Here is a 23717-nt window from a genome sequence, read left to right as displayed (position 1 = left end):
GTGAGAACCATCCGCTCAAGGGAGATGATTCATGTTCCTGAGAAAACAAACATGAAAACCTTTATGATGCATTAGCCAAAAAGTGTTTTTCAGTTTTATAGTTAAACAAACAACAGCCAAAAGATTAATAAAATGACCTCACTTTTTTTTTTAGAAGTGTTTTGAATGGAAGCTAATTATACACTTTAATAATTAACATTTTAATTTTTTAGAAATGTTTACTACAGAAACTGAAGACCGAATTCAGGTCCCTTGGCCTTTTGAAATGTATTTTTCCATATTCATGTCTATCCTATTTGAGTTCCCAGTTTATGATTGTTGTGGTTTTATACTGTGTTACCTCAACTAAGGTGGACCTACATTTCCCAGAATTCCCTTCCTGTGCAGTTCTGGATGAGAGTTGAGATGAGAATCCTGTATCAGTTTAGGACCAAAGTGACACATCAGCCCTGGACTTGCTTTGGTTGCCTCTAGCCATGATTACAGTCTGCATACCATGTTGCTCATCACTGGCTCTCTTATCAATTTTGGGGAGCAGGGATTGTGGCTAGATCTCTTCCTACATCTTCTCTAAGTCCCAGGCCAGGGAGGTACCTTGTTAGATTTCTTGGAGAAAGGCGGCCATTTTTCTTCAGCTGGCCTGAAACCCAGGATCTGATGTGGGGAACGACAGACTGCAGTCTCTTCTCATGGACTCTAGTTTGTTGCAGCAGGTTCAGTGCTTTTTCTTCCCTCTGCTTTGAATCCTGTTTTCCCTCTGTCTGCAGAGACTCTAGGCTGCAATCAGATGCATAGGCAATAGTCTTCCAAGGACATCTTCACTAGCCTTCCTTTGTGGCCCTGATCATTAAGTTTCTGCTTTTCCTCTAGCTGTCCTGTTCTAGACCTTGCTTCCTTGATTTCTTCCACAATTATGTGATGTCTATTCCCTATGAGAAATTCCTTACCACATTACACACAGTAGCTCTTCTGGTGCAATTGTTCACGTGGTTACATTTACCCAGGCATTTCCCTACCCAACCTCCCTTGAATTGATTTCACCTATCGTATTGTACTTATTCTAAAGGGAACATTAGCTACAACCAAAGGATAATAACATTTTAAAATGCATCTTAATAATTTAAAATAAACATTGATAGACTAGGAACAAATATTAACATAAGGTCTGGGGCAACTAGGACTTCAGGTGCTTGACACGGGGCATTTACCAGCACCCAAGCTCCAGCTGGTAAGTGATAGAGAAAGAAACTTCTAACTTGCTTAAGCCATTGTTATTTTGGTTTTTAATTTATATCAGCTGGGTCTAATTTTTAACAATACTTACATTCAACATATTTGAAATCAGGTTCACTTATCCAAATGAATGCACATCAAAAATTCTCTTCTTATCATTATACTTCTCTTTTTTCCTATAGTTTGGCCTTTAAAAAAAAAAATGCTTACTCAACCTATCAAAGCTGCAAAAAAAGAGCAGTTGTGTCTCTACCTTGCAAAAAGTACAGAGTGGCCCATGTGACAGCCTGGTGAGTATACAGTGACAAACTACTTTTATTCATTCTTACTTTCAATGTCTCTTCCAGGAGAGGGCTGAACTAAAAATAATTAACAGATAATGTTTGGATCTGGAATGTCTAGGCCCCTGGGTTAAAGGCTTAGACAATAGCCTGGGTGCTATGGGAGGTGTGAACCTTTAGGAGGTGGAGCCTAGTGGAAGGAAATGAATTCATTCGGGGTATGTCTTTGAAGGCAATATTGGGATCCAGGTCCTTTGCTGTCTTTCTCTTTGCTTTCTGGCCACCACTATGTGGCTGTTTCCTCTACCACACATTTCTGCCATGAGGTACTTCCTTGCCACAGGTCCAAAGGCAACAGAACCAAGCAACCATGGATTAAAACTTCAGAAACCACGAGCCAATATAAATCTTTCCTCCTTTTATATTGGTTTTTCTGCTCCACACGGCAATGGAAAGGTGACTAGCACATTAAAATTTGCTGTCTATTCTTGTCTTGGACTAGGGAATTCATGTTAAATTTCAAAATACAATAAATGTTTTCATCTATTCCAACAAGTTGCTCAATTTTTTTTTTGAGGTTCGGTGTCTTTGTTTTTAAAATTCAGTGAATATTATTTCTTCACAAGGTAGTGACGAAGGTAAAATGAAGTACTCCAAAATATGTGAAAACATAATAGGTGTCAGTACATACTGGTTGACTTTAAACTTTAATCATATTTTTAAAAATTAGAGTAGATTGTTGTTTAAGGAATCCTAGAAGGTAAATAACAAACATTCTCTAGTAATTGTTTCCAAAACCAAGCTAGGTTTCCTGAAAAAGGGAATTCATGATCTAATGCAATGTGCTATCAAGTGATGTGTTAAAAACTGCAAAATTTGCTGCATTTTCCAAAAATTTTCAGAAGTCAAAGGCAGAAGACTGGCATGAGATTGAAAGGACTCTAACCATGAACAAGTTGATTCTGGAAATTTAAGATTACTATATATATATATATATATATATATATATATATATATATATATATATATAAAATATGTGCCATGACACAAACTCTTTCAACCTGAGAGGTTCAAAACATTGGGTCAAGAAAATTGATGTACAAGGAAATATTTTTAGTTTTATAATGAACATATATGGAAAAAAATAATTCTGACAAAAGAAATCAATGGATTGATAACCTACTACCTGAAGTTTCTCAAATAAGCCCAACTTACTTGCTCATATTGGAAACTTTCACAAATAAGATCAAGTTGTTCCTCTGTGTATGACCTGATCCTCTGATAGACTATGAAGCACTTAAAATAAAAATGTAAAGAAGATGCTTGATCAGATGTCATTAGCTTAAAGTATCAGAATAGCCACATAAATATCACACAGATATGTACCCAAAATATTGAATCCTAATAACGGTATAAATGTATTTTTAGAAGGTGTTCATTAAGAATATTTTATCATTGATAAGTCTTAAGAAGAAGGACCAAGTTTCAGGAACAAGTCAGAGCAATCCAAGGATAGTAGCATGCTAATATTAGTCTGTCTGCCCCACACAACCTTCTCTGGGAAATATGGAGCCAGAGGACAGGCCAGCTTTTGGTCACCCATGTTTTGAAACCTACAATCAAACTTTGCCCTTGTTGATTATACTTGAACCGACACCACTGACTTTGCATAGCAAAAAGCAGGGTTTATCAGATTTACTCCTCATCTCTTGGAATTTGAACAAATCAATATGTAGAAGCTGAGGTTTTAGAAGTGGGAGTAGAAGCTGAACAATGAAGAGGTAGAATTGGGGCAAGAGAGGCCATATCAGCATGTGCAAGTTTAGTGCCCAAAGATGGAGCAGGCCAACCCCAGTGGTTGCTGATTGGAAAAACCTGACTGGATACAGTACACCTGCAATCTCCGTGAGGACAGGAATGAGGCCTTGCTTGTTCATCACCATTTCCCTAGCATTTTGCATGGTTCTTTATTCTTTAAAAAAAAAAAAAAGGCACTCAACATATCTTTGGAATGCAGTTAATGAGTTAGCATTCAATAGAGAGAGCAAGCCCTTACTTGTCCTTCCTCTAGAAAGCCCATCCAGCACCTAATGCCAGAGACCTACATTTGCCGTGAAATTCCTTTTTCAACACAGCCCCTATCTCTTCTTATTCGTCTGAAACTTCCAACATTTCTTTTTATTTTAGCCAATTTGTTTGCCTCCTTGGTTCTTGTCAATAAGTTTCAAAACTAACTTGGTAACAGGGAGAGAACAAGAAAAAGGGGAAAAAGGAGGGAGAGGAATGAGAGGGGGAAAGAGAGAAAGAAGGGATGAAAGTAGAGGTGGTATAGAAAAACTGCCTTCAATATTTAGCACTTTTTTTTTTCTTAATGAGGCATTAAAAAGACCTTTCTCAACCACACTACAAGAAGGTTCCAACTTTGGATTGAGGCTAAAAGTCTGCAGAACTGCAACAACCAACCTATTCTAGCAGATCCATCTCTAAAAGAATTTACTCAAGAAGTGTTTGGATTTTCTTATTGGAACAGACTGGATCCAAAAATTAAAAAACAGAAAATGTTGCCTGTTGGCTGCTCATATTGTGTTGAATGGACCTAAGTAGATTTCCATTATTCTATTTAATAGATAAGAGTGAAGTGCCCTGAAAAATTATTGTAGCAAATACAATTTACTCAGAGAAAGAATGCATCCTCTTCTATACTCATAATTTCTCTCTTCTTCATTATTACCTGAATATATTTATCATCATGTCTTTAAGAAAATATAAGCACTTGATTTATTTTGCTTCCACCCACAAGGAAACTTAGGAATGGTGTGCAGGAAAATATAATCCCAGAAAACATTGCTTTCATAAAACAATACAATGTCCTTGGGCAATAAATCTCTTTATAGGTTGATTCATACCCAAACAGTTGTATTAAAGTATTCTCATATTTACTTATGCTTTTCAAAAGTCCTGGGCTTTTCAAAAGCAGGTACAAACTGACCACATTAGCAGAAACATCAGACGGCCATTATTACCCTTGTCTTGCTTCTAGTACTTATATGTAGCAACATATTATAGCAGTATGATGTTCTGACTAGTTAAAAACAGTACACAGACATTCATAAGGCAAGAGAGAAACGGGATAAAGAATAAAATACTTACTTGGTCCTAGACCAATGGAAAAAGCAGCAATATAAGCAAGCAAGCTGGCTAAGGACAGCCATTTCAAAAATGCTGGGACATCAGCAGCGTCGGTGACTATCTGGTGTTCAGTTTGGCTTAGTCCAGCATTTGGTAAGGGTGTGGAGGTGACCTCCCCTCTCTTATCCATGTCACTTTGCATGGGCATAAGCGAGCCCCTGCTGAGGGAAGTGACCTCTTTAAAGTGATCTCTGAGAGTACTGTTGCTAGCTGACAGATTTCTTGCTCCATAATACACAGACTCGTCCAAGGACTGGTTGATAGGACTGTGGTTTCTGCAGATGTTGGTGAAGTTCATGTGAATGTTAAGATTCACAATGCCCATGGTCAACAATGAAGCTGCCATTACAGAGGAGCCAATGCAGAGGAAGGTTCTGCTGCCAACGTGATCTACAAGAAGGGTGGCGGGGATGGTGCTGATGACCTTGACCACCCCAACCCCAGTGGAAGCGAGGCTGGCTGCCTCATTACTTTGAAAGCCAACAGACTTCAAAACAGTTGATGCATAGAATAATATGTTTGGCTGGCCAGTGACTTGTACAAAAAATACCAGTGTTAGACCTATCATGATTCGGGTCCTCATGTTGTCCTTGGAACGAAACAGATCCCAAAAAGTATACTGATATTCATCTTTCAAGGAAGATTTAATCACAGTGAGTTCCTCAGTGGTGTCTGAGATGGCTCTTAACCTTCCAAGAACTTTGCTAGCAACTTCTTCTTGTCCTTTCATCACCAGAAACCGAGGGCTTGGAGGAAGACAGTACATCGCAATTGCCTGCAAAACTCCCAAGGGAATAACAAGACCAAACATATACTTCCATCCATGGGAAACACTGGCGAATGCATAATTTGAAATATAGGCAAAAAGAATGCCGGTGACAATCATCAGCTCATTCAGTGACACAAGAAGGCCTCTTCTGTGTTGGGGAGCAATCTCTGCAATGTACACACAAGTGGCAATGGAAGACAGGGAAATGGAAACCCCTATAGCAATGCGTCCCAATATAAGAACTGTGTAGGAAAAACTGAGTATCAAGACCAAGCTTCCAAGTCCAAGTAGACAGGACGACAAGATGATTGCAGTCCTTCTTCCATATCTGTCTATCAGGACCCCTCCTGTGAGAGAGGCGAGGAAGGCCCCAATGAGGAGGGAGCTCACAACCATTTCCTGCTCATGGCAGCTCAGGGCTAGTAGGGTTTGGATCTGGAGAAGAGCCCCAGAGATGAGTCCAAGTTCATAACCCACCAGGAGGCCACTGAGAGCCGCAGTGACCGATGTCAGGAAAGTGAACAGGCTGCAACCTACAGGAGAGGAAAAAATGGACATTTGTTCCAAGTTGTAATTTTAAACATTGTGTGTTTAGAATGGAGGCTTAACCTTGTAAACAATGAGTTTAAACACAACTACAGAAAATCATGCACAACCCCCCCCCCAAAAAAAAGATTAATTATAGAAGGAATTTTTTTTTTCTTTCTTGTTGAGGAGGAAAGACATGGAGATATTCAGGAAGTCCAGTTTTCCTCTATCTGTGATATTGATGTTGTTTTTAGTTAAGAGCAGACAGCCATGTGAGATAAGCAGGTGACTGATGATAAAGACTGAACAAACAAGGATACTGCTTAGCTTGTGCCTTGGCATTGGATTAGAAATTCACCTAACCTGGCGCTTCTGGTCCCACTCCAGTTCTCTAAAGACAAACTTCTGAGAGCAAGATGCGGTGGGTAGGAGCCTTTAGAAGGACCACAAGCTCCCTGCAGTACACGGGAACCAAATGAAACTAGCCTCCAAAACACTGGCCCTCCTGTCTCCCCAGCCACATGGGGCTGTAACTGGCTTCGCTGAGGAACGTGAGGATGTTGGGGCAGGAAGTGGGAGTGGCATGGGAGGTGTGTAAAAGCCTTCACAAAGTCAAGGCTGTGTTAGAAGGCAAGAATGGCGGGGGGATGGGTGCAGGGTAGGGAACCAGCAATATTCACTATTCACTTTGAGTAAGAAGGAAAGGGAACGAATCAGGGAGAACTTTCTTTTTTAATGTTAACATTCTAGGGAAAAGGTCAAACAGCAAACAGTTATTAATTTCTGTTAGTAGGTGCACAGGTGCTTATTATATGTCAAAATAGAAACCAAAATTTTTAAAGTGGCAAAGGGAAAAGCATATTAGCACAGGAGAGGGCAGTTTCCAAAGTGCAGGACAGGAAAGCTCTGGCCATGTCTTAGTAACTGTCAATGGCCTGCACATCGTGTGTGGGGCTCAAGGTGGGGCTGGAGAGGTAGCTGCGATATGGAGAGTGAACTTGTATAGGCAGGGAGGGGACACTTCATGTAGACCTTGAAGGTCACAGTGACAACCTTTCATTGTATTGTATTCCAAGTATAATAGGCTCAACACCCACTGAATGGTTTCAAAACATTTCACACTACGGATTTCTTGTTTTCCTATGTGCTGCTGCTTGGAGACTAGCTCTTCAAGGGGCAAGACTAGGGGCAGAGAGAAGTATGTTGCCTTGGTTTTCAAAAGAGGAATACTTAGACCTGGGTGTTCAGAGTGGAACTGGAGACAAGGGGACAGATATAAGAATTATTTGGGAGCTAAAAATGACTATTCTTGCTCATGAATTGAAGGTGCGTGAATGTCCTGGGACCTAAGATGGCTCTGTGCTTTGAGCACAGTATTTGACTTGCTGTATGCAGTACTGTATGCCACATGGGACGATACAACACCACAGGGAAGAACTGGGTGTGTGTGATAAAAAGAGGAACAAACATCAAAAGTTACACTTAGGACTTAACTAAAATGCTTTGCTTGTTTTACCTGGAAGATATTTGGGTACAAATGTCCAGTAGTGGATGTTGAATGTACAGATTTGGAGTTGAAAAGGCAGATCAATGCTAGAGATATATATATTTGGGAGTCAGAAATAGAAAAATGGGTGAGATCACTTAGAATAGGGGAAAAGAATAAGCAGGATTAGGACTGGGACTTGGGGAATTCTGACATTAAAGGAAGAGGATCCAGCAAAGGAGGAGGGGAAGAAGCAGAACATGGGCCAGAAACAACTGCTTAGGGCAGACAGTCAGCAGGCCCATTTAACCCTGCCTTGGAGGAGAGGAGAGTGTATTTTGGAAATGTTATTCTGCTCTCCTGGAATAAAGCAGGTCAAATGAAGGTGATATAAATCTCTTCTCATCACAGATTTTCCCAAGTATTTTCCATCTACAGGGTCCTGGTGGGATATGGTAATTGGGAAATTCCAAAATTCCATAAATAGAAACAAAAAAAAACACTAAGTATTTAGATGGAGGGGTAAATAAGAATGCAATAATTCTTATTAAATAAAACTGATTTGTGAGCACTGGACCATTAAATTAAAATTAAATCAGTAAGTTCTTTAGCTAATCAGAAAATAAATATTCATCACCATTTTATAACAGGCTGAACCATGTATATAAATAGTGGTAATAAACAAATGTACCCCTTTCTCCCAAGAAACTGAACTACCCGATGATATTTCCATTATCTATTATTTATCATGTACTGGTTTTATATGCAAGATGACTTTGAAGTGGTCTCTTATATAAAGTACTTTTAGGCCATTTGGTATCACTCAGGCCTTCAATTTCCACATATTCTTTTTCCCATATAGTCTTAAAACCCTTATTAACAGTTCCTCGACCACAGAATGAGTAGGCAGAATCGTCACATTTGGAAAAGAATATTTTATTATTCTTACCTTTACTTACTACTCCTTTTATCCGTGATTGGTATGTGATTCCTGTGTGTCTTTGGCAATTGGTAATTGGTCTCTGATATTCTGATTGAAGAAATTTTGGAGCTTGAAACCCTTGGAAGACACATTAAGTGAGGCATTGGAAGGCCATTTGGAGTGACCAAGGGCAGCCAGGTCCTCTGAATTAAGGATACAGGGAAATGAATCCCAGAATGACTGTGTAGTACAAGATTGTCCTTGCCAAACCTTGTCCATCTCCTTCTCCTTTCCCTTCCTTGCTTTCCCTTTTATTAGATGAGAAAGAGCATTTCTTTCAATGGGGAAAAAAAAAAAAAAAACCTCCTTAAGTTTCAAGGATTCCTTCCTTTGATGCTCTATTATCATATCTTGGACAGGGGTAGGGGAAGTAAGTTAAAAGAATGGGGGTCACAAAGCCTGCTTCCTATAGTCTGGGGAAATTACCTCCTGAGAGAAGAGGGATCTGGCTTCTGCCGCTGCTTTCTGGACTTAGGTCATTTGCCTAGTTCTTCAGCCAGGGCTTGTAGGACACTGACAAACGGGGATGTGTGCAAAGGGTCTGGAAGCCATCCCAGTTTGTCAGAGTCCCTGAAACTTAACACTGAGCCACTTCAGAGACATAATAAAGCTATTTCCACATAAATTGGTATGAAACATTTTACCTTCAATGTTATATAACAGATTAATTTCTTATTACCTGACTTTCTATTTTACCTATCTCTAGACCTGTAAGATTGAAAAGTTGCACTAGGACATTCTATGATCTTAGTCCCAGGTGGAGAGCTTACCAACATGCTGTTGTATGCCACAGAATGAAGCTAAAGCTTTAGCAGTCTGAATTTTATTTATCTTCCCTATTCCATGCTTTAAAGGGTGCCGCCTCACACTAGCATTCTCACTCACCTTACTACTGGGACTTACCACTGCTGATATTTCACCACAACCCTCAAGCTATCCTTTCAGCGTTTCTAATTCAATGTATAAGGCTACCTAATTCCAAGACTGCAACCTCTGACACCTCAAGACACCATCGCGGCTACAGATAGAGTCTTGAGGTGTCAGAGGCTGTTGCTACTTTCCCATTTAAAAATCATGAAGAGTGTCTACTTTTGGGTTAATGATGATGATAGTAGCAAGATGTCTTTCTGTGGATGCCAGGAAATACAGTAACTATTCCAAGAGATCTGGCAGTGAGCAGAAGAAATAGGATGTGGTCTGAAGGGATGGCAAGAAGGTGGGGTTTGTGTTGCCTAAACATAGCTGCTAGAGTTTGGGGCAGCTGAGTGCACTGAGAAGCAATAGCCAGGACTAGGGAAAATGAGAATTGGAAATTACTGCTTTTCAGAAAATCCCCAGCTCTGAAGTCAAGCACTCTGCCCTCAACGCTATTTCATTTGTGGCCTTGCTTCACAGGGTCCCCCCCCTCATTTACATCCCTGTTCTCCCTAAAAGTGCCATAGGGAATTCTCAGCTATTCATGGACATCACCAAGGTAGAACTGTCTGGTGCCCATGGACTGTTTGGTTCTGCTCATTCTGTGTCTTCTGGCCACTTGGCTCAAAGACTGCAATAGGAAAGTCTCCAGGGTGCCTCCGAAGGCAGTGACCTCGCTTCACTAAGGTAATAGGAAGATGTGCTCACAATCGGAGGCATTAGGCAATTCAGTGGTGAGACCCACAGCACAAGGCACAGGGGGCAGCACCGGCCATGAGATGGCAGCCCTGGCTTCCACAATGGCTGCATTGTCCCTGCTCTCGGTGACTCAGATGAAACTCCAACTGGAACCAGCACTCAACACAAAAACGCTCCATTTTTCACAATATTTGAGCTTCTGCTTGCTTTCTCCTTCCCTTTTTCCCCCATATGCCTACCATGGTGTATGGACATAATGGGCACACAATAAAAACTTGCCACCTGACTAAATCCCACAGCAGGCTGAAAAGCAGGCACACACAGGTTGCTTTGGCAGGCAGCCAGGTAATTATACATACAGCTTGACCAACTATGAATGCTTCACAAATTTAAAAGAACCCCCTCCCCTTCATGTTTTGTAAAAAAAAAAAAAAAAAAACTTGCAATTGTCCAAATAGCCTTGCTGTTTGTGTTCCCCCCTTTTTTGGCTCTTTCTCCCCAAATACCTTTGATATCAACTCATCTTTCAGCAGCTATCTCAAGCACCACCTTCCCCTGGAAGACCACCCTTAGTCATGTCTGGGTCCTGCCCTGCTATAGTCTGCTGTGTGGCTCCCAGCCCTTTTGTGTTCCCTCTGTGCACAGGCTATTTTCAGAGGGCCTGTCCCATGGTAAGGCACTCATTGATGGACTTATCTGCCTTCACGGTTGACAGAAAGTTCCTTGAAGGCAAATCCCTGCTTTATGCATATCTGTGTTCTCACCTGTAATCATTTGGCACAAGGAAAATGGTCATTGTTTGTTGAGTTAATAACTGAATGAATAGGAACACTATTCCAGGGTACTTGGTTCCCTCCTCCCACAGCTGTATTGTCAGACTAAGGTCAATACATAGTATTAGGTCATGGCAGACCTTAGTCTGATGATACTCAGTGTTTAGCAGTTCCCTTTCAGGAGCCAGATTTTCAAGCCCCACATCATTGTACACATACCAGTTCTTGGGCCCATCTGCACCATTTGCTATTTCCAGAAACTTCTGCATTCTTTCACTTGTGCTTCTCATCATGCTGCCCCTTGCCTGTTCAACCCCATACCCCAGTGTCTTCCATCTTCCTCCACAGCCTGGGGAAACCTGATTCATCTTTGAAGATCTAGCTCTAATATCCCCAGCTCTACAAAACCTTCCAGACTTCCCTTCTTGGGTTAGCACTGATCTCTCTCTCCTCTCTCTTGTATCCTATGACAGCAACCCGGATTATATTAAATTATTTCTGTCTCCTGCCTTAGATTGGGAACACCTTGAGAGCAAGAGTGCATATCACAGGCCATGCTCAGGAGAGGCTCTAGAATAGGCCAGGAAGGGGGTGTTCTGGCTTAAAAGACTGCTCTGCCACAAACTCCCAGAGGACATGTCCATGGAGAATGTGCTACAGGGTTTCCAGCCCACCAGTGGTCCAAGATGCTGCCTTTGGGCCCTGGACCACATATGGTGCCCCATGTGATGGTAATATTAGGCTTTAGCCTTTACCTAACAATTATCCCCACCTCTTCTCTGAACCCCAGTCTTCCCTCTAACACACAGTAAAACTCAGGCCCACAGTAATTTGGCTTCCCTCAACACCAACTATTGTTTGACATTCCAGAAAAATAAAAAATGAAAAAAGATAGGCACCTTCCTTTCTACCTTCCTTCCTGTAAATTTTTCTGGTACTTGTTGAGTTCTTCCACTCAAAAAAAAAAATAGGTTTTCTGGCTGGTGCAGTGGCACACATGTGTAATCCCAGCCCCCTGGAAGGCTGAGACAGGAGAACGGTGAGTTCAAAGCTAGTCTCAGCAACTACCACAGGTGCTAAGCAACTCAGCGAGACCCTGTCTCTAAGTAAAATACAAAATAGGGCTGGAAATATGGCTCAGTGGCTGAGTGCCTCTGGGTTCAATCCACAGTACCAAAAAATAAAAAGTTTTCTAATTTTTTTTAATTTTTGGTCCAGTTGTTTAGGATTAATTATTTATATGTTCCTTTCCTTTTTCATATCTATCCTCTTGACCTTTTCATCTACACTCTCATATTTATCCTCCACATATTTATCCTCCACAGCCCAGATTTGGGACAGTTATTCTGCCTTTGTAATTTTATTCTCCTCCACCTGTCTTGTAAAGCTCTAATTGCATCGCGGTTCTCAGCTAGCTCTACCTTTGCCTTAATTTATTCTTCATCATCAGAGGTTGCTATGGTGTGGATGTGGTTTGTCCCCCAAAGGTTCATGTGTTGGAGTTCTTGTTCCAGTATGGTGATACGAAGGTGGTGGGAACATGGAAGAAGTGGGCTCTAGCAGTAGAGGTTAGAGGTCATGGGTGCTGCCCTTGGAAAGGAAGGAGGCTTCCTGGAGTTCTGGTGGGAGTGAGTAGTTAAAAAAACTTGAACCTGACCCCTGACTCTTTAGATTCCTATTTAGAGATGTGATCTCTTCCTCCCACCTGCCATTGCATTTTGGTCCTCACCAGTGACAAGACTAATGCTTCCCCAATTTTGAACTTTCAGCCTCTAAAACTGGGTGCGGTGGCACACACATATAATCCCAGGGACTGAGGAGGCAGAGGCAGAAGGATTGCTAGATTGACAGTTCTTCCTTCTAGGAAGAACGCTGTATTTATTACAATTAATGTTTGGATGTTCAGGTGGATACTAAGGCAGAGGCTCACAGGGCATGTTCATGGTGAGTGGGTAGACTTAGGGAAGAAAGAAGGTAGAGGGAGAAAAGGCTGAGGGGCTTTACATAATACAGAGGGAGAATTTTTGAGAGAGGGGGGAGAGAAAGAGGGAGGAGAGAAAGAGAATGAGAATGATATCAGTAAAGAAAAGTTAAAAGGGCTCAGAAATAGGAGAAATGAAAGAAAAGGTCAGGCTAAGTTGTCAAATTGTGTGGATAGGGATGGAGAGAGAAGCCTAGGGAGCAATGCAGGCTGATTTTAGAAAAGTGATTTTATGAGAAATTTCCTCGAGGGATTAAACAACAGAAGTTTAAAGAATGGGCCCACCTAATAGTCCAATACAGTATAGCCCTTTGCAAATCATTAGTAACGATCCGCAAAGGGTTTATAAGACTGGGTTTAGGATTGCAAAGGGCAAAGGGCTATGGTCTACTTATGGCTTAGAGTGGGGTTAAGGGGAAATACCAGTGGCTGGAAGTGAAGGCAAGAATCCAGAGAAAGCAGAAAGAGGGTCCAGGAAGCATCAGAAGAATCAGCACCTCGGGTGTGCTGGGCACCCCAGGCTGGCAGGGGCAGAAAAGACTTAGGAGGCATGTGTGGGTTTAACCACAAGAAGGCTGTAGCCATTTATTTGAATATTGAAAGAATGGTGACCCTTAGAGCTGCAGAATTAGGAGGCATGTGGTGGGGTTTTCAATGAAAACTAATTCTGTCTCTATACCATCACTTGCAGCAGCTGTCTTGATTTATCTAATATGGTCTTCTTCCCAGGAGTTCCTGTTTTCATGGTCAACACCCAGGTCTCTCAGCATGGTTCCTGTGTACAGCTTCAGATTCCTTGCTGTTCTCTTTCTTCATTTTACATCCTGTGCTCCCATCCTACCAAAATATTTGCACTTCCTTGAACATGCCATTCTCCCTTCTCCAAACTTGTATATATGCTATTTTCTCAGCTTAGAGAGTATGTAAACCTATTGGCTTCAGTTATACTTCCTATTTTTTAATTTGTTTCTTTTTGATCATTTTTTAATTTTTTTATATTGGTTCTTTTTAGTTAAACAGGACAGGAGAATCCATTTTGACAAAGTTACACAAGCATGGAATATATCTTATTCTAATTAGGACCACATTCTAGTGGGCGTACACAATGGTGGGATTCACTTACGTATTTTCACATATGTATGTAGGAAAATTATGTCAGATTCATACCACTGTCTTTTGTATTCTTATCCCCTCTCCCTTCCCTTCATTCACCTTTGTCTAACCTACAGAACTTCTCTTCTTCCCCTCTCCCGATCTTTATTGTGATTTAGCTTCTACATATCAGCAAAAAAATTCTACCTTTGGTTTTTTGGTATTGGCTTATTTCACTTAGCGTGAGAGTCTCCAGATCCATCCATTTGCTGGCAAATGTCATAAAGCCATTCTTTATGACTGAGTAATATTTCATTGTGTATATGTAACACGATTTCTTTATCCAGTCATCTGTTGAGGGGCACCTAGGTTGGTTCCATAGCTTAGCTACTGTTGACCTACTATAAACATTGTTGTGGCTGCGTCACTGTAGTATGCTAATTTTTAAGTCCTTTGCATATATGCCAGGGAGTGGGATAACTGGTTCAAATGTGGTTCCATTCCTAATTTTTCTGAGGAATTTCTGGACTGCTCTTCATAGAGATTGCACCAATTTGTAGCCCCACCAACAATGTATGAGCATACGCTTTCCCCCACATCCTTGCCAAGATTTATTGTTACTTGTATTCTTGATTGTCATTCGGAGTGGAGTGAGATGGAACCTCAATGTAGTTTTAATTTGCATTCCTCTAATTGCTAGAGATGTTGAACATTTTTTCATATATTTATTGACCATTTGTATTTCTTTGTGAAGTGTCTGTTCAGTTCCTTTGCCCACTTATGGATTGGGTTATTATTATTATTATTATTATTATTACTATTATCATTTTGGTTTAAGTTTCTTGAGTTCTTTCTATCTCCTGGAAATTAATGCCCTATCTGAGGCACAGGTAGCAAAGATTTTTCTCCCATTTTGTAAGCTCTCTCTTCACATCTTTTCATTGTTTCTTTTGCAATGAAGAAGCCTTTAAACTTGATGTCACCCCATTTATTGATTTTTTTTTCTTGTGCTTTAGGAGTCTTGTTTAGGAAGTCAGCTCCTGAGCCAATATGTTGAAGTATTGGATCTACATTTTCTTCTAGTAGATATAGTGTTTCTGATCTAATGCCTGGGGTCTTAGATCCACTTGGAGTTGATTTTTGTGCAGGGTGAGAAACAGGGGTTAACTTGCTATTACTTATGGATTTCCAGTTTTCCCAGCACCATTTGTTGAAGAGGCTATATGTTTTGGGCACTTTGTACAGTATGAGGTGACTGTATTTATATGGTGTTATGCCTTCTTGACTCAACTTAGTCATACTGTCTTCCAAGAGGCTTCAGGAACTGGCCAGACTCATTCCTCTGTGCATCATCATGGTATTATGTACCTGGCCACCTCTCCATTGTAGAATTCCTGAACTCTTCCCTCTCTTTTTTTTCCCCCAGTTTTCAATCAGCATCTGCAGTTTCTGGATATCTTTTATTTACCATTGGGCCCCAGGACATAGCATCATATCTGATTCCTAGTAGATTCTCAATATTTGCTTCACCACAGAGATATAGTCTGATAAATATGTTGTTAGATAATTTCATTATTCATACAAACATCATGGAGTTTAATTATACAAACCTAGATGGTCTAGCTTACTCCACACATAGACTATATGGCATATCCTATTGCTTCTAGGCTACACAATTGTACAGCATGTCACTGTACTGAATACTGTAAGCAATCATAACTCAATGGTAGTTGTGTATCTAAACATGGAAAAAGTACATTAAAGGTATAGTATAATCTTATGAGACCACCATCATGTACGAGCCCATTGTTAATCAAATCATCAATATACAGTGCATGACTGTAGCTATGTAGTTTTTTATCTTTCTGATGAGTTGGTAAAATCTATAGATGGGGATAATGTCCTCAATATCCTTACTCTGAAGCATTCAACTGCGCCTCTCACACAGTATATGTTTCATGGATTAAAATACCTTTTAGTTCAGTTCAATCAGCCCTTCTTCACTCCTGTGCTCATATAACCAACATGTATGTACTATGTGCATGTATGTATAAGGCTTACACAGATGATCAGCAAAACCAGCCTTGGTGGTTATAAGCACCATGTTGAGATGTTTCCTAGGTTACATTTGGATTCATTGTCACATTTATGTTATCACTGATGAATAGGTTGGAGATATAGGGAGCATAATTCCAATTTACTATGGAATTACATAGTACTTTCTAAGCACAATGAGACAGCTCAGAAATCTGATATGTATGATAATATATATTTTATCCAGGAACTTAAATTTTTACAGAAAACAAAAGGCCACATGAAAAAATAGGGAACTAGCTAAAATTGAATCCAATCAGTTATGAAATGAGTGTAACTGGTTTCCAAATTCCCAGATTAGACATACTGGAAGTAAAGAATGCTGACTGATATTATTAGTCAAGAGGGCAAAACCCTGGACTGGGTTTATGATATTGAGGTTCAGATCCCCACGCTGTCACCTACTATCAGTTCTACATGGGGTAAGTCACTTTGCTTTTCTCCAGCAGGTTTCTAGGCTGAATGGTGAAGAGTCTGAATCAAAGTGCCTATAGCTTCCAGCTAGACTTTGACAGGCCCAGCAAGGCTTTAATCTTTCTGTTCCTCTGCTCTTCACTGGTAAAACAAAGATAACAGTATTGTGTAATCTGTAGAGTTGTGAGAATGAATGAGATAGAAGAATGCAAGGAAGAAGGCAGTCAGTACTTGGTAATTGGCAGCTGCTGCTGGCCTCAGTTCCCAATGGTGAGCTGGGATACACCTCATGGACTCATTTTAATAAAGATAAGAAGGAAAAAATAGTAACAAAAGCACTTGGCCCTCAGTCATTTAACAAAAGTTTGTTTAATCTGGATCCATGTGCTAAAATCTTCATAATATGAAAGTAAAACTTTGAAACAGTCTGTCTTGCTGATTGCAAAGGAAATAAAATGATACCTTGTTTCCAACCTAACAATTGTGCCTTTTCATAAATTCTTGAATTTCTTTGTTTTCGAAATTGGCAGCACCAACATGATTGGACTTGCATTGTAAAAGTTTCTTCATGTGATTTTTGCCTTGTGGTTTCTACATTTTCAGTTTCTTAGTGGAAATTTTTTAAAAAATCAACATTTTATTAGTGTAGGGCTGCTTTCTCATCAGACAAATTGATCTAAATTGCAGCTCTCTCCCATTCTTAAAAAGTCTTGCACCTCTGAAGCTGAGATATCATCTCAAGCAAGTTTCTAAAAGAGCTTAGCGCATAGCTCTCAACTCCAACTTCCATAAAGTGTGGAAACATTTTGTATATAATGATATAGACGTTGCTAACAGCTCCAAACTGCCAGGCAGACCTGAGTCATGCGTTGTTTGAAAAATAATTACTTCCAGGGGAATCACAACTGAACAGTTCAAAGTTAAATTAAACTAAATTTACTTAAGGAAAAAAAAATATTCCTGTAAGTCAAACAAAGGACTGCATTTTCCTCCCCGATACTTAGGCAGAGTCATTGAAAAATGAGTCATTGTTCAAAAACAATAGGAAACTGCTAAACTTAGATTAAGGTGATCAATTATTTCAGTCTTATTATACTTACTTAAATTGTATGGAATAATTAGTATATTGCTGATGCATAGCCATTTAGCAATACATAAATGATTGTGCTACAAGTGGAAAAAGAAAATAGTGCCAATGAGAAGAAAGAAAAAAGAAAACAGAAATCACTCATATAAATCTATGATTTATTATGAAGGTTATTTGACTTCATTTCAACTGGGAAGTATTTTGAGAGGATTCCATTTCTATGATTTTAACTGAAATTGGGTCTTTTTTGAGGAAAGAGAGGATGAGAAATTGTCCTGCGTGGTATGGTCAAATAGTCTCTTGGGAAGGAGTCATCCAACTTCTCCTTTCTCACCATCATTCCAGGGCATCGTTTAAATTATTCAATAATGCACTCTTCTGGCAGAGATTGTTTATGAGGGGGGAAGAAATGAACTAGAAAGCTTCAACTCGGCTTAACTTAAATGTCACATAAAACCAGTTCTTGCTTATACACTCTGAGTAAATAGCTGCTGGGTCTCTTAGCAGCCAGAGCTAGCTGCATACTAGTGGAGGGTCCCTTTGGTACTCTCAGAACTTTCTTTTAACTTTGAGGCTAAATAGTACTTGGGTTCTTTCTATTGAGAAAATGCTACCTATAAAATTATGGTTTGAAGACTAGCTATTCTTGAATGAAAAAAAAAATCCCACATATCTACAGCAAGTAAAAGCTATATTTTAAAATTGGCCGATTTCATCTTTTATATATACACATTACATTTGTTTCCTCAGGCTGTCCCACAGTGTATTCAATCTATGATGAGCTTTGTTTCTATCAGCTGGTGTCAGATAGAACACCAAAAATCCCTATGCATTCTCTTTGAGAATGCATAGGTGCATTCTCTTTGAGAATGCGTAGGGATTCTACCAGTGGGCCCACCTCAGGGTCCTAGCAGCTACTCCGTTCCTGGGACCTCGGCCGCCTCTGCTCCTGCTGCCCACCTGGTAGAGAGCAGGTGGTGTTGAAAATATTCAGCCACCTGGACAGAGGTTTCTGGCCATCAGAATGGACACTGGCTGCAAGAACCAGTTCAGGCATGCTGGTGTGTGCTGGCTAAAGCTCAGCCTGTGCAGGTGGGCCCCAGGGCTTGGCTGGCTGTTCCTGGGCTGGCCATATCCATGTTTGCCAGGCCCTGCCAAGGCCTGTTTGCCTCCTGCTGCTGTCATTGGGAGGGGTCTGTGGCAAGAGACAACCTCTCTGCCTCTCTGGGTGACGTGTCCTTAGAGAGCAACAAGAGCACTGCTCCTGCTGCGTGTGCCAAAAACCACCACTGGGAGTTTGCGGAGTTTGCGGTGAAACAAATCCCACCATTTTTGTTTAGAGCCTTCTCCCTTTCTAGGCGGCCCCAGAGGGGTCATTTGCTCAAGGCAAAGTCTCAAATTTAGACTTTTGATGTGATTTCCAAGTTTAAATATACAGTCTTAGAGAGGTGCTGACTGGGCTAAAGAGGGAGATGTTTACCTTTAAATCTGATCTCACGAAAAGCTCTAGTTCTTTGTAACTTGACATGGCTATAAATCCTGTCATTTTCTTGGGAATATCATGGTACACACAACAACTTGTTGCTGTTATTATCAGTCACCTATTTGTTCATTGCACATTTTTAAAGAATTAACAATTTTTTCACAGGTTTTGGCACTTGCGTTTTTAATATATAGAAAGCCTGGGAAAATGGGGATGACCTAACTTCTCACAAACTCTTGAGAGGCCCTGGCTCCAGGCTGGCTCTGCCCAAGTTAACTGACCTGTTGTTAGAATCCTGCTTCTCACAACCTAAGCTCTATTGTCAGGCAAGCTGGTTGGACTGACTTTCTCTTCCCTGGGGATGAGTTTGTTCCCAGAAGTCTCCTCCATCTCTCTGACAAGAAGACTTCCTCTGGGCTGGACTGAATTTAGGAGGCCCAGTTTAAGCTAGACCTAAGATAACAGCCCTCAGTAGGAGCCAATCTACGAGGAGATCTAACATACTGATCATCCCTCAGCTTCCAACGGGAATTCACAGGGTGTTTGAGAACAACTGCTGAAGAGTTTCCTTCTGTTATTTCTTAAGTTCCTGACTGAGGCATCTTCTGAGAGAAAAAGAGTAGCCCTTTCAGGTGGGTCCAGGAGCCCAGTTCTGGGTATTCTAGGTTCCAGGGTGTTCTCTGAAGTGCTGAGGACTTGCATTCAAACAACAAATATTGCTCTTGGTTTTTGACTTTGGGGACAAATAGAAGAGGAAAAGGCAGTGTTAATTGAGCAAAAGGAGACTTAAGGGAACTCTCTCTCCCTAGGAGACATCAAAGCTCGTGGGCCGGGGCCACCAGGTCAATTCCACATCAGCCTCTGCGTGAACTTGGGTCAATGGCCCATCATTTGGCCCCACGTTCCTTAGATGTGAGATTCTCTGGTGTGCAGTTTCTCACTTTCTCTGCATCTGTTGTCCACTCTGGGTACCAGGATTTCAAATTGAACTTGGCACTGTCCTAGAAGATCAATTAGAATAGGTCCATGAACACTGAAAATTGTGCTAACAATGTACCACTTTGAGTCAGAGCTTCTTGAAAATGAATTAAGTTCATTAACTTCTAGTCCTTGGAACAAAGCATTCTTTCCAATTAAGAGAGTTGGCCACGGAAGACCTGCCAAAATGTTTCATTATGTGTAATCGTATTAAGGCGGACTTGATTGTGGAGCTTAGGATTTTCATTTTGTTTTGTTTTTCAGTATCTCACATGATTTAATCACCTCGTCCTGGGTTAAATAACTCATCCCTCTTTGTGATTGATTTTTTCCATCTAGGAATATAGAAAAGTTGCTATCTTGAAATATAGAAATATGATGATAATTACTGAGCATATTTTATTTTTTATTGGTGTGTTATAGTTGTACATAGTGGTGGGATTCATTGTTTCATATTTGCACATGCACACAATAGAACAATATAATTTGGCCAATATCATCATTCCCCAGTGTTACCTCTTTCCCTCTTCTCCTCCTTTCCTCTGTTCCCAAAAGGACAGAGCAATAGTCTCTATTTGAGTCATCTCCCTTTGGTTTTCATGAACTGAGCATTTTTTAAAATCCTTTGAATTCCCTGGGTGAAAGAAATTATGGAAAATTAACCTGCAAAGAAGCTAAGACGAGTATTTGACAAATATTATTTCATCCAACCTCAACATCTTCATTAAAGACCAATATTAAGGAATGGAGATGCTAAATGACTTGTCAAAACTGTACAGCAAGAATGCACATTTATTCATTAACACACAGATGTGTATAATTTCTTATGAGTGCCAAGAGATGTTTAAGACAACTTAGGAAAATTTACAAAAGTAATAATAAGAGATTCTGTATTCATCTCAATCTAAACTACATATAACATAGATCAAATCTGTATTCATCTGAGACTTTAGGGAAACATTTAGGCTTCTCTTCTAGATAACTGAGGTTCATTTAAAATTAAACTTGAACACCAATTTACAGCATTCATTTATCACTTGTCTACAATTGCACTTGAGGTTAAATTATGAGCATGGAGTCAATTTTTACAAGCATAAATACCCATTGCCTTCTTGGGGGATAATTACAAACTTGTACAACATCAGCTGTTAAGGTCTACCATACTTTCAAAATCATATCAAAATTAAGTAATCAATTTTTCATGGTAACTAGCCCCTCCTGGACAGAATTTCTTTTCATTTTTGTGATCTTATCACTGACCCCACTTGGCTGTCACCATCACCTGGGCTTCCTCTGCTGTCTACACTGAAGCTCAGTTTCTCAGGGATTTAGAGAAAAGAACTGTTAACTCTTTCTCTTTACCCCCATCATCCTAGCACAGATTTTTTTTCTTGCCTGCTCTTAGGAACTTTGAATGAGCTCGCAAAGTCTTAGGGAAGGGACAGCTTTGTTTTAGAGAGGGTGAGGCCATTTTGAAAAATGGCCCCAGCTCTCCCTTCTAGCTTGAGTAAAAGTGGGAAAGCAAGAGGAAGCTGAGCATGGAACAAGACAAGGAAGAATGACAGTTTCTTCATTCCTGAGGAGGCGCCACTTCACCTTAGTGGGAGGGTATGTGGACTCTACAACAAAGCCAGGCAAACCCATAACATAAAAAGGGAATGCAGACTTATTCCAGGGTGACAGGCAAATGCCTTGTATCATTTAGCATTTTAGGTTACTGTTGACATTTCCATAGGTAACTGGGACTATTATACATGGATAGAAAGAGCAGGGCTGAGAAGAGCAGTAGGAAGGAAAGAATTACTTGTCAATGATTTTATCTTATAGTACAATCAGTCTCTATTCCTTTGCAAACTAAATGAATAGGCAGAGGTGGCCAGAAGTGTGCAGTGTATTTGTGGAAATTGTCAATGTGGAAGTAAAGAAAAGCATTTGGGTTAGCAAAGACCACTGAAGTGAATGAAAACTTTTCGAAATTTCACCTCCCTAAGGAAAAAGTATTCCACAAACTTCAGTTTGAAAGACTAGTTTTAAAGAAAGAAGGAACAAGCTAAGTAGGGGGTTCAGGCTTGGGATAACAAGTTCAGAACAAATATGCAAGGAATTTTAAAAGAAAGTAGTGTTCATTGATTACATAACTAGTAATTTTTAAGAACCCCACTTTAAAAATTTGATTTTTTAAAAAGGGTGCTTATAACGCTCGCTTGTTTATGTATTGTCCTTTTGCAACAATAAATGAAAAATGTATGTGTGTTTACAAGCGAAGTTGTTGACCAAACTTTTCAAAATGAAAAAGATTTATACATTGTGTTGTGTAAACACAGTTGATGGAACCCATCATACCAGCAATGGGTATGTAACTCATTATTTTTTTTTTTTTTAATTTTTACCCCCCCAAAAAAAAAAGTCCTAACAAGACTTCGATCCTCGCTTTACAGCTCTAGGTCATTCCTGTCCCACCAGATACTCTCCCCGTTGTCCACGCATCCAGCGCGCTCACGCACGCGCACACACACACACACATACACACGCGCGCGCACCTACACGCACACAAACGGACAGCTCGCCCCTCTGGTCTGTCACGCGAGCCCAGCCTTCTCACTTTACCTCCCGAACAGGCAGGATGCCGGCCGCCGCTGGCTCCGTAGCTGCCATCGGTCTCCGCCTCTCTCCCCTTCTGGTTCAGCAGATTGGGGCCCTCTGTGTTTTCAACAGGTACCATGGCCACGTAGAGTTACAGCCTCTTCCTCGCCAGCAGACTACCCCGACCTCCCCCGCGGACAGGAGTGGTCACTTGTCCCATGGTAGCATGCTAAAGAAGAGTGAGGGGGGAAAAAAAAAAAAAAAAAAAAACTTCGGGCAAAGCCAATGTGATTTGTGACCAACTTTGTTTCTATTTCCGAAGGCTTTGCCCTTTTCGGTGACACAGGCTGTTGCTATTCCAAGCAGCCTATCACAGCCAGGGGGAGGGCCCCGTCTCCAGGGTTGTTTTTGCCTTTAGATGCGGACTTGGAAGCAAGAGGTTAAAAGACTCTGGGACTGGACTCAGACACAGTGTTTGGCCATTAGCTAGGGCTAGCTCTTGTATGCCTGCACCTTTGAAAAGAGGCAGAGAAAAGAAACAGATTTAAATGCAAGCTGAGAGTGGGGACAGAATAACTCAGATTTTATCAGTTAATCTTGCAGAAGAACAGTTTATGCAAAGACACACCAGAAGGAAAAGTGTGTCAAGTTTTCAGCAAGTCTGTTGTTACAGGAATCATAACACTTACCAACTTAAACAAAGCATAAAACGTCTTTAATATTTCAGCAGCCTAAATTGGGTCTAGGTAAATGTCTTATTTACCTCTCTCCAAGGCCTGTCCAACAAATCAAGGCTTGCTACCAATTCAGAATACATAGATTCTTTAGACTTATTATATCCTGAGATTATAACAAAGTAGCTTTTTAACGTGTAACTGTCTTTAAGAGAGGCACTAATCCTGAATCTTCTGTCAGGTTGCTTGATTGCTTGGATAGGAGGATACTCCTAGTTGGGGAAGGCTGGCTGGTGGAAAAAATCCATTGTGTGGGTGTGATGGTCATATAATCTGAAACAGAGTGTGTGAAGGGAGGTTTTTTTTCTTATTCATGCAAATATATATTAGTCTTTCAGAGCTATGATTTTTTTTTACCTTTGGTATACATTTAGCAAATCATATTTATTGAAAATTTTATAGAGGAACCTAGGATT

General features: G+C 40.4%; 1 protein-coding gene across 1 annotated transcript in view; it reads right to left on the bottom strand.

Moving 5' to 3' along the window:
• Nucleotides 1–22897, bottom strand: part of Slc2a12 (solute carrier family 2 member 12) — a 54446-nt gene extending 31549 nt beyond the window's left edge. Inside the window, exons 1-2 of the mRNA XM_026391906.2 lie at nt 22592–22897; nt 4665–6005 (exon numbers count right to left, since the gene is read on the bottom strand). Coding sequence (XP_026247691.2) covers nt 4665–6005; nt 22592–22706 — 1456 coding nt within the window. The 5' untranslated portion in view covers nt 22707–22897. The remainder of the gene's footprint in view (nt 1–4664; nt 6006–22591) is intronic.
• Between the last annotated feature and the right edge of the window lie 820 nt (nt 22898–23717).

Source organism: Urocitellus parryii, chromosome 8 (genome assembly GCF_045843805.1).
Source record: "Urocitellus parryii isolate mUroPar1 chromosome 8, mUroPar1.hap1, whole genome shotgun sequence".
NCBI lineage: Eukaryota > Metazoa > Chordata > Mammalia > Rodentia > Sciuridae > Urocitellus > Urocitellus parryii.
The sequence above is the reverse complement of the archived record's forward strand: the minus strand, read 5'-3'. Positions and strand labels throughout refer to the sequence as shown.